Source organism: Quercus lobata, chromosome 8 (genome assembly GCF_001633185.2).
Source record: "Quercus lobata isolate SW786 chromosome 8, ValleyOak3.0 Primary Assembly, whole genome shotgun sequence".
NCBI lineage: Eukaryota > Viridiplantae > Streptophyta > Magnoliopsida > Fagales > Fagaceae > Quercus > Quercus lobata.
The window spans coordinates 41,575,711-41,595,665 of NC_044911.1; the positions used below are offsets into that span (position 1 = coordinate 41,575,711).

At 34.8% G+C, this 19,955-nt stretch overlaps 1 protein-coding gene across 2 annotated transcripts; it reads right to left on the minus strand.

Moving 5' to 3' along the window:
• Positions 1 to 13,338: 13,338 nt before the first annotated feature.
• Positions 13,339 to 19,644, minus strand: LOC115955765 (14-3-3-like protein D). 2 transcript variants are annotated; one of them, XM_031074087.1, is made up of 7 exons: positions 19,300 to 19,644; positions 17,581 to 17,887; positions 17,401 to 17,488; positions 16,473 to 16,582; positions 16,227 to 16,375; positions 14,004 to 14,059; positions 13,339 to 13,865 (listed from the first exon to the last, which is right to left on the minus strand). In XM_031074087.1, the coding sequence occupies exons 1-7, from the start codon at positions 19,361 to 19,363 to the stop codon at positions 13,863 to 13,865; spliced, it is 777 nt and encodes a 258-aa protein (XP_030929947.1). In that variant the 5' UTR covers positions 19,364 to 19,644; the 3' UTR covers positions 13,339 to 13,862. The 2 variants fall into 2 exon arrangements, with proteins under 2 accessions (XP_030929947.1, XP_030929948.1); XM_031074088.1 differs by having other exon boundaries at positions 13,486 to 13,865; positions 14,004 to 14,056; positions 19,300 to 19,587.
• Positions 19,645 to 19,955: the final 311 nt, after the last annotated feature.

The window sequence follows — 19,955 nt, forward strand, 5'->3', positions numbered from 1 at the left end:
TTATTTAGGAAATGTTCTTCTAATAATGGATCATGCTTATTATATACCAATGGTGTCCCTTTAATCCCTCATAAAGATATTTGATACTGAACACTCTTGAGTCATTTAGCAGGCCCGAATTGGCAGAATATGTCCCTTAAATGTTGAAAGGATATACCCTATTCTTTTTTATTTGATGAAGGATCGATATACCCTATTCATCAATATTGGAATTGGAGGCCGGACGACACTGCACACATACGCGACTTTAAATATAGCTGCATCTTGATTCTTGACAATGGAGGAAGGAGTATGGGCAAAATTTAAAAAAAAATATTTTTAATATTAATTATTTAAAGGACAAGACTTAAGTACAGTACTTAGGTGCTGTTCCTTAGATTCCTCTCTTAATATCCTATCATGTAGATTTTTTCACATGGAATGGAAGTGTATTTTTTAAGTTAAGTAATCATATGACTGAATCTTAAAATAGGAACTTAAGATACTGTACCTAAATTTTGTCCTTATTTAAATTAACATTTTTCTAAAGTTTTTTTTGGAGATATTGTCTATGGTTTTATTTTTATTTTTAAATAGTATGTTGATACCATGATTTCAATATTTAAAATTTTTTAAAAGAAAAAACACTTTCAATATAATTTCAAATAAAATGTTGTTTTGAAAACAGTATTTTAAGTTTTATTTAAGTATTTAATTTCATATGATACATTGAAAAGCGAAGGCAAGTTTAGAGGATTGAAAAGTAAAAATCATGGTTATAACTTATAAACCCAAATAAATAAATAAAAAGTAAAAAGAGGCGGATTAAATTTGATAGCCTCTTTTTGCCATGTTTATTGCCACGCATTAAATATATTAATTCTCTCTCTCTCTCTCTCTCTCTCTCTCTCTCTCTCGTGTTGAAAAGGGAAAAAAAAAATACTTTAAGGATTATTTCTTAATTGTGATACGTTTAATACCTAACCATCAACGCACCCCGAATCTTAGGAGTTTCTCTAACGCAAGGAGGAGGCCACTCCAAACCCTAGCCGCTTCAGTAGAAAGCCGTGCCTAACTACGGGTTTAGGCCAGTTTAGTTTCCCTTGTTGTACAACAACAAGTGAGAGTTTTCTCTGGTTTATGTTTTGAGATTCTGTTCTCTTCATGGAAAACCTGTCAGTGATGTTAGAGCAATAGAGACGATTGGGGACAAGCTTATTGCTGCAAAATTCTTTACAGGTAGAGTGCTGAATATGGAAGCCATTACTTAGACATTTAAACCCTTTTGGCAAACGAAGAAATGTTTTGATGTCAAAGATATGGGAAATCATGTTGTCCTATTTGTGTTCTCCGAGGGGTCTGACGTAGATAGGGTTCTATTGGAAGAGCTGTGGAGTTATGATAAACACCTTGTTTCTATGCAAAGGCTAGGGAAAAAATGTTTCTATGCGAGATCTTGCTTTTGATAGAACTTCTTTTTGGGTTCAAATCCATGACTTACCAGTGGGTGATATGAATCCAGAAGCAGCGGCAGAGATTGGGAGTGTTATTGGGGAAGTCCAGAAAGGGATAGAGGAGTGGGGTAATCAAGACGGCAGCAGTTTTATGAGAATTAGAGTCTGAGTGAATACGTTGAAACCGCTGTGTCGGGGTCGTAAAGTCTGTGGAGAAGATGGTGAAGTGGGATGGATTTGATTTAAATATGAAAGGTTGCTGAACATTTGCTATTGGTGTGGCCAGGTTTCGCATAGCGATAAGGACTGTGAGCTATGGGTGCAAAGCAAAGGTACCTTGATAGAAGAAGATCAACAGTTTGGGGCATGGTTGTGTGCTCCAACCTTGAATATGAAAAAATGCTTAATAGTAAGGGTGGAAGGGATGGAAGATGATAAGTTTTGCGAGAGGGCTCACGATGATCCAGAGGAAGATGGAGAGGAGATGGATACAAAGGACCATGGGTTGGAAGGGACACTAGTTGCTGCACCAGAAATCAGCGGCAAAGCTCAGGCCGGCAAGGTGGGGGCAGTGGTGGAGTTTTTGGAAAGCGATGAACCTACGGAATCAGTTTTCGTGATTTCAGGAGATTCAAAAGCTAAGGAGAGTTCTTTTGGAGGGAACTCGGATTTTTAGGAGATTCTTAATGTAATTGATTCAGAGATTTCAAAATTTGATAATCTAGCAAACTTGTCCATTACAAATGGACCCACTCCAATAACCATACAAGCCGAAATTGTAGGGCCTTCAAGATCCACAAGTGAGTTGGGCCCCAATTCAAAGGATAATGGTAGTCATAAAATAGGCCACAACCCAAAAGTTATACAATATAAGACTCGAGGATGGAAAAGATTTGTTCAGGATAAGGAAATTGGAGAAGAGCAGCACTTGCCTAATTATAAAAAAAGAATGACCAGAGAGGAAAAGGGGGATAGCGATAACTCTACCCTAATGAAGAAACGATCTGCTAGTGTCAAAAGCTCTAAGATAATGGTGGAGGCTGAGGTTCAGCCCCGCCAAGACTAATGAGTTGTCTAGCTTGGAATTGTTGTAGACTTAAGAACCTACATGCAGAAGAAGAGTTTGAAGAACTTATTCGAGCACAAGATCCCCTGATTTTTTTTTGTTAGAGAATTGGTTTGAGAAGAAATAGTTGGAAAAGATACGATGTAATGTTAAATACATGGGTTTGTTTACTGTTCCTAGGCAGAGCAAGGGTGGTGAATTGGCTCTATTATGGAAGTCAAATATCTCGGTGTGGGTGGATAGTTTCTCGAAATACCATATTGATGTAGTAGTTAATGATGGTTCAACTGAGGTGTGGTGTTTCACGGGTTTTTATGGTGAACCTGATACGAACGAGAGGGAAGAAGCTTGGTGTATGCTTTGTATATTACATGAAAAGCTACATTTGCCTTGGTGCTGCATGGGCGACATTTGCCTTGGTGCTATACGGGCAATTTCAATAAGCTTCTACACATGGAGGAGAAGAGGGGTGGGAGAATAAGGCCACATAATCAAATGCAAGCTTTTCGTCATGCCTTAGATTATTGTGGTTTTGTGGATTTAGGTTTTACGGGCCCATGGTTTATGCGGCACAGCAGAAGGCATGGACACTTAGTCTGGGAACGTTTGGATAAAGGAGTGGCTAACTATGACTGGTTGGCAAAATTTCCAATGGCAACAATTCGACACCTCCACTATTAGTCATTAGATCGCCGCCCAATTAGTTTGATGCTCAACCTAAACGGTGAATTCTAACATTGGTTTAGAAAACCTTTTCGACTTGAGGAGATGTGGTTGTCGAATAGTGGATGTGGAGATACGGTGCTACGTGCTTGGAAAATCCAACATGAAGGAACCCTGATGTTTAAAGTGGCCAAAAAACTCAAGAAGTGTAAGAAAATGTTGAAGTCATGGAGTAGGAATAGTTTTGGGAACGTCAAGAGTTAGATCAACAAGAAAAAAGAATTGCTGTGGAAGGTAGAAGAAACAGCAGTGAAAGAAGGCAGTTATGAGGATGTCATACAGCTAAGAAGAGAACTTAATGTCTTGCTTAAGAAGGAGAACCAGATGTGGTGGCAATGGTCTAGAGCACAATGGGTGGCCAAGGGTGATTGGAATATGAAATACTTTCATGGAGTGGCAACTCAGAGAAAAAGAAGGAACTTTATCAAAGGGATTAGAGACCGGGATGGAGTTTTCAATATTATGAGAGTGTAGTATCGAATATTTTTTTGGATTTTTACACTAAATTATTTGCTTCGACCAACACCCAAGAACTGGATAAAGTTCTAGAGTGTGTCAAAACCGTGGTTAATTCAAAGATGAATGCGAAGTTGACGAAGCCTTACACCTGGGAAGAGGTAGATGCAGCAATCAAACAAATGGCACCTCTAAAGGCTCTAGGTCTAGACGGGATGCCTCCCTTCTTTTATTAGACTTTTTGGTCTAGCATTGGTTCGGATGTATCGGAAGCAGTTCTTTCTTGTTTGACCTTTGGTACACTTCTCAAATCTATTAATCATACTTTTATATCCCTGATTCCAAAAGTGAATAATCCTGAAAATGTCTCAGAGTTTTCGACCCATTAATTTATCTAATGTTCTTTATAAGATCATTAGTAAAGTCATTGCTAACAGAATAAAACCTATCCTTAATTCCATAATTTAAGAAGCTCAGAGTGCTTTCACTACAGATAGATTGATCACAGATAATATTTTGATTACCTTTGAGTCCTTACATCACATGAAAACTCAATGCATAGGAAAGGAAGGTTTTATGGCTCTTAAACTAGACATGAGTAAGTCTTACGAAAGGGTGGAGTGGAATTTCTTGGAGAAAATTATTTTGAAAATTTGGTTTCAAGAATCTTGGGTAGCTATGATTATGCAATGTATCTATACAGTAACATATTCTATTATGGTGAATGGAGAACCCAAAGGTTTTATTCAACCTTTAAGGGGCTTGAGGTAGGGAGATTCTCTATCCCCATTTCTCTTTTTGTTTTGTGTGGAAGGGTTAAAAGCAATTTTAAACAAAGCAGCAGAAGATGGAGATATTAGAGGTTTTTATATTTGTCGTAAATGACCAAAAATTACTCACCTCTTTTTTTGCAAAAGACTGCCTTTTATTTTGTAGGGCCAACTTAGCTGAATGTGAAAAGTTACAACAACTCCTTGAATGGTATGAAGGTGCGTCAGGTCAACAGGTGAACAAAAACAAAACCATATTGTTCTTTAGTAGAAACACCCCTATTGAAACTCAACAAGAGATCATGGTGTTATTGGGGGTACCAGCCATCAAGCACTACGACAAATACTTGGGCCTTCCGTCCTTTGTTGGGAGACAAAAAAAAAACTTGTTTTAATCAGATTAAGGAGCAGATTTGGGCTAAAATGCAGGGCTGGAAAGAATGATTATTATCACAAGCTAGCAAGGAAGTGATGATCAAAGTAGTGATTCAGTCCATTCCTACATACTCGATGAGTGTGTTCTGCCTACCTGTTGGATTAATCAAGGATATCGAAGCAATGATCTGCAAATTTTGCTAGGGAAATCAGGACAATTCCAGGAAGATGCAATGGGTTAAATGGAGTACTTTTTGTTCATCCAAATCCCTTGGTGGTATTGGATTTTAGGATTTCTAGAAATTTAATGATGCCTTGTTAAGGAAACAAGTGTGGAGGTTGTTTTATGAAAAGGATACTCTGCTATACAAAGTATTCAAAGCAAAATATTTCCCATTGGGTAATATTTTTGAGACAAAGATAAATCCTCGATACTCTTACGCATGGAAAAGTATTTTGTAGGCTAAGGAGGTAATTTGCAAGGGTGCTCGGTGGAGGATTAGGGATGGGACATCCATCAATATATAGGAGCAGAGATGGCTGGACTCATTAGGGGGAGGTAAAGTTTTATCCCCTCAGTTCGACCAATCTGGGGTGTATGTCAATGGTCTGTTTATTCTAGGTACAAAGCAGTGGAATTCATGACTGATTGACCAAAATTTTTATTCGTGGGAAGTTGAGTGCATTAAGAGTACCCTTGTTAGTGAGCACATGGATGAGGATATGCTTACCTGGCCCTTGACATCTGATGGTATGTATTCTGTAAAAAGTGCCTACAATATGATTCGACATTTTATGTGGAGAGCATCAGGTGAGTCCCTACCAACAAAATTCAATTTCCATGTTAGACATGTCCTTAATGACAACTTGTGTAATCTATGTGATGAACACCCGAAGGATGCCATCCACTGCCTATGGTTATGTGATCATGTAAAACATATTTGGCTTTCAGATTCCATGTTCAGTTTTTTAAGAACAAAAAATTTCAGGCTCTTCAATGAGTTGGTAACGTATGCACTGTCAACAACCTCATTGGGTACAACTACTTTTTTTTCTATGGTTGCGTGGTGTATTTGGAATAGAAGAAATTAAATTAGAGAGAAGCAACAATGCTAGGAAGCAAAGGATATAGTCAAGCGAGCATCAAAACTACTCCAAGAATTCCAAGATGTGCAGGTTCATAGGCCTTAGGCCAATGGTCAAAGGGAGGAGATAAAATGGAAGCCCCTAGGTGTAGGATTATTCAAGATTAACTTTGATGGAGCTGTTTTTTAGGAGTTGCTGGCTAGTTTGGGGGTGGTTATTCGAGATTCATCAGGGTTGATCATTGCTACACTTAGTCAAAAGATCAGATTACCTAGCTTTTTAGACATGGTTGAAACGCTAGTTGCTAGAGGAGCTCTAAGTTTCACTCAAGAGATCAGCATTTTTTCAGGTAGAAGTGGAGGGAGATTCTCTGAAGGTTGTATTGGCTATAAATGATCCAAAGCCCAATAGGACCTTGGTTGGGCACATCATTTAAGACATTAAGGATATGTTTGGTAACTGTTTTTTTTATCAATTTTCTGTGTTCAAGGGCTATTTTCTATTTCCAATCACTAAAAACTTGTTTGGTAAGCTCAAAACTACAGAAAAGAGAAAACAATTTTTGTTTCTAATTTATAAAGAAAAATGAAAACAACCAGAGGGCTCTTTTCAATTTTGTGTTTTTTTTTAGGGTTGTGAAAACACGGGAAAAACAAGTTATTTTACAACTTTAATGAACTAGCTCTCTAGTTCAATCTGTGCAACTAAATTTACTTTGATTTTTATTTATATATATTTTTTCTCTTTGCCACTACTTCACATAATTTTTTCGCACTTTGCCGCTACTTTCTGCTAAAATTTCCCGCACAAATCCTGCTATATATTTCTTGTTTTTTGCCGCACCCCCAGTTCATCACAGAGAGGCTAGAGAACGAAACTAGAGACAAGGGTGCCAGGTATTGAAAAACCCACTCCCTTTCTCTCTCTCCCCTCCAGTTTTATTCTTTGTGCCTCTAATTTATCTCTCTCTCTCTCTCTCTCTTCCTAATTTCATATTTCTGTTTCCTATTAGCAGATTTTCTCAATCTTTTACAGCTTTTGGTGATCCATCTGTCAAAGGTACACATCTAAAATAATATTTTACTATCTATATAAATAAGACCTACTTTAACTTTGAATAAACTAATGTTACAAGGACAACTAGCTTTACAAAATCCATCTTAGGGATTGGTGTGATAGAATAGAACGTTTGGTTTATTTTATAGGTATATAGTGTTAGCACCTTTGGTTTATTTTATAGGCATATAATACTATCCTAGTTGATAGGATTCTAGTTTTATAGGTATAGTAGTGCAATTGCAGTGTGAGATTTAACAGGTTCCGTATGGTTCATTAAAAAAAAAAAAATAGGTTCTGTATGAAATACAAAATATGTGAGATTTAATAGGAGCCATGAAACATAAAATATTGCAGTTTTTTTTTTTTTTTTTTTAAATTCTGTGATATCTTTTTGCATCGTAATGAATTTCTTAACAAGGTGATTTCATATAATAAGCTATCCTTGTGCAACAACTATGCAATGGTTTGAGTTTGTTCTCTTCTTCAACAGTTTATACAAATTGTATCTAAAATTTAATGTCAATATCTCATTTTATTTCTATATTTGCTAATCTGGTGGTTTGGTATTTGTTCTGAGGTTGTTCCTAGTTGTTTCCATGTTTCATTGTATTATAATAGATGAAAGAAAACAATTCAATTGATGACGATAACCTTTGGATACCACAACTTGAGAAACTATTTATTGACATAATGTTGAAAGAGATCAATAAGGAAAATATGGCAAATGGGCAATTCAATTCCGATACTTGGAAGAAAATGTTAGCTACATTAAATGAATTGGGTAAACGTAGTTTTACAATGACTTAATTCAAAGGGAAGTTTAATATGATGCGTTTATTATACTGTGAGTTTTCTACACTCATAAATCAAACTGGTTTTGGTTGAGATGCTGAAACCAACACTGTTCATGCACTTGAGGAGTCATGGCAAAATTATTGTCAAGTAAATATCTTTGAATACAATACAGTGTTTTATTTTGAGACATTATCCCCCATCATTTTTTTTCCCTTATTAGATGTCTTTATATTTGTAGGCACATCCCAAGTCAAAGATGTTTCAAACCAAAGGACTTTCAAATTATAATCTTCTTGGACTTATATTTAATAAGTCTACAGCTACTGGGGTCCTACACTGTGCATCCACCCAAGACCTTCCTAATTCAGATGAAGAGAATGCATTGGAAGAACGACTCATTCATTGGGGAGTTCATGTTAATTTAGAAAGTCCTACCCAAGACCTTGTCATGGCAATCCTTGATTCTGACATTACAACCCGATTGAGCAAGCATCCTAGTGATAGTTGTGACGAGCGTCCTAGTAAGAGTAAGCGAGATATAATAAGCTCCCAAATGAATGATGCCTTACAATCAATGGCTGAGGCCACTAAGGCTAGGATAGAGGCATCTAAAGCAAAGGTTGAAAGGTATAAGAGGTGTACCATTTTTGAAGTTAGTAGCAATACTGCACCTACAAATGACTTCTCCTTAGGCAAGTGCATTAATATCCTTGAGACCATAGAAGCAGTCAATGATGAAATATTTATGAAGGCTGTTGAGAAGTTCAAGCAAGATCCTGATGATAGAGAGATCTTTGTTAACATGAGTCTCGCCAGGAGGATGGTTCGGTTGGGTAGGCTATAGGGGATTATGTCAAAACAATAATTTCCTATTAGATAATGTTTATTTTAATGTCTTAGAACCATGATTTGGTACTATTCTATTGTTATTTAATGTTGTTAAATGATGGTTTATTATTATTATTTTATGGTAATCTTTTATTTGTGTTAATAAAAGCACTATTTGAGAACAAATTTGATGTTTAATTGTCCAGGATGAATGTTGAACCAAATTATAATAGCAGTTCATCCTCTTCAGATGAGGAAGAGGACGATGATATGTTCTTCCTACTAATGTTTGTTGAGAATAAAAACAACTATATTCCTAAGGAGCCTTAACGTATCTCTATGTTGACTGGTGATGCATTTATAAAAGAGATATTGAATGACAATCCTCAAACGTGTTATGAGTTATTCCACATGGATAGGCCAATATTTACAAGTCTTTGTAACTATTTGAGGACACACAAGTTCTTAACAAACTCACGTTGAATCACAGTGGAGGAGGCAGTTGGTATGTTCCTATTAATAGTGGAACATAATGTGAGGATGAGGCTAATAGCAAATTGTTTTCAACACTCAATTGAGACAGTGGATAGACAATTTAAGGAAATTGTAAGAGCAATATGTCGCCTGAGAAAATTCATTATACGTCATTCTCAAAGCAATGAAATGCATCCACATATTGCTAACAATACCAAATTCTTTCCATATTTCAAGGTAATCCCAAATTACTGTTCATTTTATCATACAAATATTATTTGCTTGCATATGTTAATACTTGTGTTTATATTTTATCTAGAAATGTATAGGCGCAATTGATAGAACATATATCAGTGCATGGGCTCCATCATCAAAGCAAGTTAGCTATAGGAATAGAAGGCCATAATTGCCCATAATATAATGTGTGCATGTGATTTTAATATGAAGTTTACATTTGTTTACACAGGTTGGAAGGGTACAGTCAATTACTCACGAGTATTTTTAGCTGCACTTCAAAGGCCAGAAAATAATTTCCCAAGGCTTCCATCTGGTAAGATATATTGTTGCCTCACTTACATATTTACTATAAGGACACGATTTGTAGCAACTCAAAACGATGTTGGGTTCGCACGATTTAGCTGCACTTCAAAGGTCAGAAAATAATTTCTCAAGACTTCCATCTGGTAAGATATATTGTTGCCTCACTTACATATTTACTATAAGGACACGATTTGTAGCAACTCAAAACGATGTTGGGTTTGCACGTAAATAGGCCCAAACAATATAATTTGTAGAGCGTGGGTGTTAAGAACTAGATTAACTTTTTTAGAATGAAAAGATTCACCCTCACATATATTGAAGGCTCAGAGCTGACACAACGATCGTTTTCTTTTGGTAATCGATACAGTTCTTTTTCTTTTTTTTACGTTCTTCTTCCTCAGTCTATCCTTTCTTTCTTTCTCTTATGTTCCGATCCTCTTTTTTGCATGTTCTTCTTTCAGTTTATATACCACCCTCTGTGTTCCATCCTCACTACACACGTGTAGGTTGGGTTCGGGGGATTTCTTTCTATCCCATCTATCACCTCCTGGAACTTTCTATTGGCAGCTGTAAGGTTGCCTCCTTACTGTTCAGGTATCACCTCCACATTAATGCGGCTAGAGAGTTGGTTGAGAGATAATTAATACGAAGGCAACTGTAGTTATAGATATTTGTTTGTCTTTTCTTTTTTACCCTTGGTCTGTTATCCCATCTTTAGTGATGACGTAATTCCAAGGTCCGGTTGTAACAAGACTGCGTCCTGATCGTCCTCGGACGTATACTGCCGAGGAGTATGGCGTCCTAGGACGAACACGGAACTCTACTTTCGTGATATTGACTACCACCCTCCCTCGGTAATTACCCTTACGACCTGACTTGGTCTCCTCGGACGGATGTGCATCCTCGGATGGGCCACAGGCCCAACGATTTTGACCTTAATGGGCCTGTTGATTGGCTGGCCCCCACATTTACAATTTTCAAGTTTAATCCATTCACTATGTCATACTTCTCTCTATCTTATTATTATTTTGTTAGGTGGCTATTATTTAGTGAATTTTGGTTATCCATGCACCTTGGGGTTTCTACCTCTGTACTGTATAGAGAGATACCATCGACGAGACTTTCGAGGTGGGGATTGTCTTGAAGGTACTAAAGAGCTTTTTAATTATAGACATTCCTCTCTTCATAATGTAATTGAAAGATGTTTTGGCCTTTTAAAGGCACGATTTTCATTCTTAAAAATGATGTCTCGTTATAAACCATGTCAACAAGGGAATGTGATGAGAGACTCTTGCACAATTCATAACTTCATTCGAATGGCAACAAGAAATGATCGCTTGTTTACTCAGTTCAATATTAATAACCTTACTGTTGAAGGTGAAGGTAGGAATAATTCGGGTGAGCCATCACACACTGTTGACTTAACTGATCAAGCCACTGAAGCTATGTCAACTTATAGGGATTAGATCGCAAGATTGATGTTGGCAAATAATAGGCATCATTGATGCTATGCTATTTATTTATTTATTTGGATGAAATTGATTCTCTGGCATTGATGCCACGTTGTAAACTTTAGTTATTGATTATCTTTTATAACACTTGATTAAAGTGTTATAGTTTCAGTCTTACTTATATGATTAAAGTTTCAGGATTGATGTTATATACAAAACATTTGATTTTATAATTCCTATAGGTGTAAGGATTTTAAATACATTGGAGCAAACATGTTTTTGAATTAGAATAGATATAATTTTTTATTAAAAAAAAAAATTAACCCAACAAAACAAAATTCAACTTTTTCCAAAACAACTACCATAGAAATTTCCTGAATTTTGTTTTTGGAAAATGTGTTTTTCCTTTCAACTAACCAAACATGTTTTTCATTTTGAAAACATAATAAATTTGTTTTTTTCTTTTTCCCTGGAAAACAAGAAAACGAAAATAGAAAACAAAAACAGTTACCAAACATGGCCTTAAGTTTGCAAAAACCTGTATGTGGGAATGTAATTTTCAACATGTCAGAAAGGAAGATAATAAGTTAGCCAATTCCCTTGTTAGGAGAGCAGTTTTAGCTGCAGATACTAACGTGTGATTAGAAGAGCTACCACTTGATTTGAATGATGTATTCCAACTTGATTTACCTGAATAAAATTGACTTACTTGTTTCTCCAAAAAAAAAAAAAAAAATCCATTAACGCACCCCATTTTACATTGACCATTCCAATTCAAAGGCACGGTTAGGGGGGTTCAAAGTAAAATGAGAAATGATATGTTTACAACATTTTTACAATATTTTTACAACAAATCCTAAGTGGCAAGTTGTTATGGTTGTTATTGTTGGGACAAAAAATAATTTTAGTATTAGTTTCAAATTTGAACCAATAACAACTAACCACCTGTAATTTGTTATAAAAATGTTGTTAAAATGTTATAGATGTAACATCTCTCAAGTAAAATACACATAGTATAAATTGTACCTTTATTTGTTTTTTGAGAAAGGAAAAAAAAGACTTTTTGTACATGCATAAATAAGTATAACTTGTGCCCTTAATTCATATAAGATGTGTTCAGATTACACCTCAGATAAGTTTTATAAAAATTATCTTTATTTTACACCATAAATATTTAGAAGATTTCGTTCGAAAATATTTTGTAAATATTTATTGCTTTTCACTTTCTTTACTAAGTTAATAGCATTTTTTTTTTAAATTTATTTATTGTTTTCTATCTCATTGTTGTGCCATTTTCAATAAACCTTTTTTTTTTTTTTTTTTGTGAGAATCACAATTTTCAAGAAACTACAAATCCGCACTACACTAGATTTTGTTGATATCATCTAATCCAATCCAATCCAATTGAATCCAATTCAATTGTCTATTTATTCAATTTTAATGAGTTACTTTTCAAGTTCAACCAACTTATTTTCAAAATCTTGAGTGGATCGATAAAAAGCTTGTGAAAATCGTTCATTTGACTATTATTATAGACAATATTATCTATTGAATTCGAACCAGAACTCTATTTATATTATTTATGACTTTTTTTTTTAATCTTATAATTTATTGGACCTTATCCCATTTCTTAGTTAATATTTCAGCCTTTTTTTTTTTTTTAATAAGAATATTTCAGCCTATCAATAGGCTGAATATTTCAGCCCATTGATTTATGTCTGGCCTTTTTTTTTTTAGCTATACCCTTTAGTCTTAGTTTCATACTTTGCTTTTCATGGATAAACTCATCATATTTTATTATTTTCACATCTAGAATTTACATATATCACTGTCATCTACTAAAGAAAATTACGCAAAATTTTTGAATCTGATCTTCAATTAATCGAAGGGAATCGAATATACTAGGAAAAGACAGAAGGGGAACCTAATTTGAGATTGAATATTATTTATTATTTAACAAAATGAACAAACATACATACATGTATGTATATCTATTTACAAATTAGAAAAAATTGAAGGAGATGCTTAAAGATGGAAACTTTATTTGGAATAGAAGAGATACGAGGAGAAGATCAAGCACCAAATTTTGCCTTAGAATATGCTACACTGAGCAATAAATTGCCCACTACAAATCGCAGCTTTCAACTACTTGCTCTAGAATTTATTCCTCTTTGTTCCAAGTTCCAACCAAGAAATTATATTCAGCCCCAAGTAATGTTTTAACTTTTAATTAAACCATACATCATTCAATGCTTTTACCTTGGCTTTGGAAGTGAGAAAACTGAAATGTAGTTCAGCATAGCACTAGGACCTAGACTAACTTCAATTTTTATGCATTCTCATTGAGAGAATATATAAATCAACAACAAAATCCCAAAAATGTTACAAATAGATCGTTTAATTTTATCAAGGATAGCAAATTCTAAAAATCTAAGATAAAATAGACATCATATATAGAAACATATTGTATGGTAGAAAGCTAAACATGTTATACAAACAATAGAAATGCTCTATCTGGGCTGTGGCATTTTCATCAAAACAAGAAAATCACCTTAAGCAATTGGGTCAATCCTCTACCACTCCATCCACCATGACTGGAAGGAAAAGATTGAGTAGAGGCAAACTGGACTGACCATGTCCAGACATCACAGTATAATAAACCAAACAATCATATGACACCCAAAGAAAAAGGATAAGTAAAAAATAGAAAGGAAGAAGAAGAAGAGATCAATAAGCCCAATTTTCAGCCAAGAATAGGTCTTATGCTCCCTCCCCAGATACAGAGAGTTGTAAGCCACCATTTACATCACTGCAGAAGAACAATAAAATATAATGAACATAGCAGAACATTATAATACTAATGACAGCTAAAAAAAACAAATAACATGAACAGAGTAGTAAAGCATCAAAATACGAATGACAGCCAAGAGATCTGTGAGAAACCCACCTCTGCATGTTCCACCCCGCCAACCTTGGCAGTGCCATTAATCCTCTGGGCATCTTCTGTAGTTGTAAGAGGTGAAAAGAAATACAAACATAAAAAACTGATGCATAGAAGAAGAAAAATACCAGCAAGGTAATTGGTCCATTGCAAAGAAAGAGATTGATTCCTTTTGCAAATGCAAATAATACAATATGAACTTACATCATAAACTTTGTTTGCTAGCATATTTAAGATGAGAAAGATTGCTAAAACATATTCCCTATTCTACATCAATCTTCCTTCTCATGCATCTTTCTGTGCAGTGGTTCATTTTTTCAATATCAAAATTTAGGAATAAGAAAAGGCCCCAAATACAGTAGAATATGCTTATAAAAGATAGCAAATTATGTAAGCTTGTTGTCCATCAGTCCAATCCTCATTGCATCTCTAGCACTAGATTTACTATAACATCTGTTTCACTTTAAGCTCATTGATGTCATCAAGAAGAACTTACTGAAAAATGATAAGAATGACTACTTAAGAATGTACAGTTTATAAAAGGCGTAACAAACATTCAAACATAAACGGGAATCCTGACAAATCCAAAAAAGAGGCTTACACATTTAGCAGTCAGAAAGATATGTTCAATCTGATTTGCCACATAGTCCAATGCTATCAAAAGCAGCAGCAGCAACAACAACATCCAAACCTTAGACCCAAAATTTTGGGGTCGGCTATGAATCCTTAGTAGACTAACCAAGATTGGCCACATGTATTCTTTTCCACATTATATTCTATCCAAAGTTATATTCTTTGTTACCTCCTTAATAAACATGTCCTTTTTTACTACTTTGACAAAAGGCACAGAGTATCTAAAATAACCAACACCATTCCCTCCAAGTAACTCTCACAAATTCCTCAATGGTGAAACAGTCACTGGTCCTTTGTGTTTGATCTCAAATTTCTTTTCCCCATTTCATCATCAACAGTGTTTTTCATAGAAATTCTTGCTTATCTCCTTAACCATCCCAACAAAGAATTTCAGCTACAGCTATCCATTAAGAGGAGATTATTGACATGGAAAGCATTCTGCACTTCTAGGAAAACTCCAGAGTTACTTAATTGGCTTCCCGTGTCAATGGAACCATCAAAACCTAGGAGTCAAAGGTTCACTTTTCAGTTTATAGTTTGATTGATTAATGAAATTTCTCTTGAAATTTTTCAACGGTTTGGTGCTGACTCCAGCCAACCTCTGACTCCTATGTTTTCTGTCCTGCTTGGTGACAACTCTAAGCAGCCCTCAGTGCTGATTCTTATGTATTTTCATTGTTTCTATTCTTTAATTTCCATGTTAATTCACACCTCCATTTCATAGAATTAAAAAGATAACCCATTTTAGCAGAGTACTGACAAGATATCTGCTACTATTCTGTTTTGCTGCTGTCCAAGATTGCAAAGGGTGAATAAAATGGGATCCAAAACAAACAAATTCATTTTAGGGAAAAGACACCTGAGGAAGTCAGTTTTCATAAACCTGTTTTCTTTTGCATTTGATATCTCTAAAAGATAGTTTTTGTTAAAGAATGTGGGCACCAAATTCATTTTTTGATATAAGTCTTAGATGTCACAATGAGAAGGGGTGGCCTAATTTAATTCGCAACGTTCCCGGCAACCTAGTATAAGCTGCTATAAACAAGGCATCCTGATGTAACTGGCCTTAGGGAAGGAAAGTTCATCTCAACTAGAGCATTGACCAATTTTTAAAAACACCCTAAATATATATATTGCTTACTACAATGGAAGAGAGATATAACCCTATATTCTTCCCATGGAAAGATCCAGGCAATATCACAAAACCACAAGGCTCTTGGAAACATACTATCGTAACATCATAATGCACCAACCGAATCAGATGAACACAAACCAAGTTGTTAAAATGAATTTAATGACAAATACTCTCCACTCATTAAAATTGGCAAGTCAAGAAGGACCTAAAATTGTTTTATGCATGAAGAGATGTGATTTGGAGATACCTCTTACTCGTGGATTTTCTCCGTAGCAACAAAATAATTCGATATATATATATATATATAGCCACGAAATACAGTTGGTTCATACCTTGATAAGTTACCAATTGTCCCAAAAGCGTAGGCTATTAGGAAATGGTGAATTTAATCATTTAACCATAAGTCCAACTGCTTTCAGCCTGTATGGTCAGTTTATTCAATATAAAGAGAGTAAAATCACCTCCATCCTCTGGGATTTCAGAAGTCCACAAGGTGAGGTTGTCCCTAAGAAGCTGCAAAATTAAGGTGCTATCTTTGTACGAATCCTCACTGAGGTTGTCAAGCTCTGGGATAGCTTCATCAAAAGCTTCCTTTGCAAGGTAGCAGGCCCTGAAAAAAAGGGAAAAAAAAAGGCAATTTAAACATCAAAATGACAAGTTTATCAAATTTCTATAGATTAAGGGCAAAAAATAGTACTTTTACAAACCTTTCAGGTGAATGCATGATCTCATAATAGAAAACTGAGTAATTCAATGCCAAACCCAATCGAATGGGATTTGTAGGGGGCAAATCAGCCTCAGCTGCAGTGGAAGCAGTCTGCAAAGAGATCAAATCAAAATCAAAATAGGAAAATAATTTTGAGACATGCATGTGAGCATTCTATCCAAAAAAAATCAGCAAACCAGATGCATGTATGGAACTAGAAAGATGGGACATGCTTTTTTCTGAGATACAAGATATTAATAGGAAACACTGAAAATAAATAGTATGAAAAGCAAGAACAGAATAACACGTGTACCTGGGATAGGAGAAAGAAAAGGGGGGAGGAGGGGACCCATCTTCCAATCAATTATTAGAAAGACAGAAAAATTGTACTATAACCTACATCAAACTATTACAGAACCAAAAAGAACAAATAATAAACAAAAGCAATCTTTTGTTACATTACTCGAGGGATCTTGCAACTAACCTAAAGCTGAAAAAAGAAACTACTACAACATCATTGAAGAATAATCCAAAGCAGATCCTCTTTGGGCCTCTAGTTCTTTCACAATCACAATGATTTTATAATGACCAAAACCAGAACCATCAATCATAAGAGTCTTGAATCAAATAAGCTTTCCCTTCTCTAAGTAACAAAGCATGAAAACCATAAAAAATTCTTCAAATTCGTTTACTGAGAAATGGCATAAGATTTCATGTGCTTTTCTGTATATCTCACATTTCTTCCTCTTTGTTTAGGGGTATATTCAGATATCTTTCGAGCAAAAAACCAAGGATTTGAAATTCCAACAGTATTTTATATGCAACATCACTAGAGCTTTATTTATAATGAAGCAAAAAAAGGGCACATCTATTGAGATACAAAGGTAAATATTTACATTATTAATCAAATATAATATGTAAGTACGCACCTCATAAGCTTTCTTTGACTGATCAGCAGCCTCTTTCTTCTCATTACCAGTCCTGAACTCAGCAAGATATCGATAATAATCTCCTTTCCTGCAACCGAAGAGATTTTGATAACCTAGAAAACTTTGCATCTAAATAGACCAAGAAAAATAATCTTATTTTCTATGAAAACTAGGTCTCACATCTTGTAGTAAAACACCGTTGATTCAACAGCAGAAGCTGAAGGAATAAGATGCTCATCAATCACTGTCATTATATCATTACAAATGACTGATAGCTCTGACTCAATCTTCTGTCTATACTCCTTAATCTGCTTCACATGGTATTCATTTCCTTTTGCTTCTTCCTTCTGCTCTATTGAGGTTAGGATCCTCCATGATGCTCTCCTAGCACCAATCACATTCTTATACCCAACAGAGAGCAAGTTCCTCTCTTCAATTGTCAACTCAACATCAAGCTTTGCAACATTCTTCATTGCCTCAATCATCTCTGTTAAAATATAAGCAGAAAAGAATCAAAATTTCCAACCTTGATAAGTAAACAACCCCTAAAGTCCTAGTCATTAAGGAAGTCACTTGGCTTGTTTGTATACTTGGAAACAGACATGAAACCCATTTGAGGTAAATGAAGCCAGAAAATTGACAATTCTCAGAACAATTTCCAGCGACTAGTTTGCATACAAACAAAACGATCCCAAGAAATAATAAATTTCATGCATAAAGCAATTATTCCCTTGAACTTCATTAAGAAACATGATATAAATTATCCTAGCTGCACAGTGCAATTTTTCCCTTGAGCTTTATAAAGAAAGCTGATTAGGAAACATGATATAAACCGTTAAGAAGAAGAAGAAGAAGGGAAAAAAAAAAAAAAAAAAAAAATCCAACCCCCAAGAAAATAAATTTTTTTATAAAATTCAGTTAATTATTTTTTTAACGAAACTCGAACTTCCAATTGAAACACACCCATGGACATACACATAAAGTGATGCTCTAATTAATCTCAAGTTTCACTAATAACTTTGACAAAGACAGAGTAGAAAATCTCTCTCTCACACACACACACACAGATATATATTTATATATCTCTGTGTGTGTGTGTGTATAAATAAACAAATATACACACAAAAAGATATGTAAATAGAGGATTGAATTAGGGAAAACTCTAAAAGTCCTAGTCACTAAGTATAGAAGAGGAAATACATCAAATTTTCTCAGAACAATTTCCAGGGACTAATTTGCATATAAACAAAAAGATCCCAAGAAATATTAAATTGCATGCACAGAGCAATTGTTTTTCTTTCCCTTGAGCTATACTAAGAAACATGATATAAATTGCCCTAGCTGCACAGTAGATAATTCCATTAAAAAAAAAAAAAGAAGAAGAAGAAGAAACAATCTTAGCAAACAAGCAGAGCTAGCCATTACGAAAACCCTGAAAATATTGAAATCCCTGATAAACATTAGATTTATACAAAACCCAATCAATACAAAACATTAGTTCCTCAAGCTTTTCTGTCTATGTTTTTGTTTTTGTTTTTTTTATTGGCTGGGAAATAATTATAACCATTGAGCAAAGTTCAAACGAATTATTCATCAAACTAATTTCAGCAACTTATAAATTTTTTTTTTGTCTGAAAATAATGTTTCTCAAACACTTATTTTCTCGGGAATCAAACACAACTTTTACAAAATTCAGTTTTATTTATTAAGTAAACTCAAACTTCCAACTGAAACACACACATTAATCTCAAGTTTCACTGATGACTTTGACAAGGACAGAGTAGAAAATCACACATATATCCATAGATAAATTAAAAAAAAATAAAAAAATAAACAAACAAACAAACAAACATACACACATACACACATAAATATATGTAAATAGACAAAAACCCTAACCATCGTAGCGCTCGGCCTGCTCGGCGAGCTTGGCGGTGTAAACTAAGTTCGAGCGGGAAGCCATGGCCGATCTGTAAGAGAAATGTGAATTCACTCCTAGTACTGTGTTTTTTCGCAGTGAAAGAGAGCGTGATCGAAGAATAATCTAAGTAGTGTATATACTACTATATAGTACTGTGTTTCAAATGTTGGAAGTCTGAATTCGATGCGGATTTAGGATTTAGTTTTAAGGTATAATTTGGTTTTGCAGCCAATCATTGATTAGTCCTACTGTACTTGTATTGATCTAATCTAATCTAAGGAGAGTCAAGGACCAAAATTCCTATGTTGTCGATGCCAATTAGAGTGTGCCACGTTACTATGTACATTGGACTTTTGTTGTATTGAGAGAGGTAAAGACTTGTTGCAATCTGGAGATGACACAATGCCAAACTGGTCATGCCAGTTTGCGTAATTGCGTTGACATGACACCTACGTTGTAACCTCTAACCTGCTCACTTGTCAAGAACCACTTGGCCCAGTTGTTTTCTCTGCTGTGTGGTTCCATTTTTTTTTTTTTAATAGGTTGAAACTTATTTTAAAAAAATTTATTTTAACAGAATTTTGGATATATATAATTTCATATAATTTTTTGTTAGCATTTATTTTAATTATTA

Coding starts and splice junctions, on each gene's coding strand:
- LOC115955765 (XM_031074087.1), bottom strand. CDS start 19,363: ATGGCTTCCCGCTCGAACTTAGTTTACACCGCCAAGCTCGCCGAGCAG. Junction 17,888..19,299: donor GCAGGCCGAGCGCTACGATG/GTTAGGGTTTTT, acceptor ATATTTTAACAG/AGATGATTGAGGCAATGAAG. Junction 14,060..16,226: donor TGAAATCCCAGAGGATGGAG/GTGATTTTACTC, acceptor TTACAACTACAG/AAGATGCCCAGAGGATTAAT.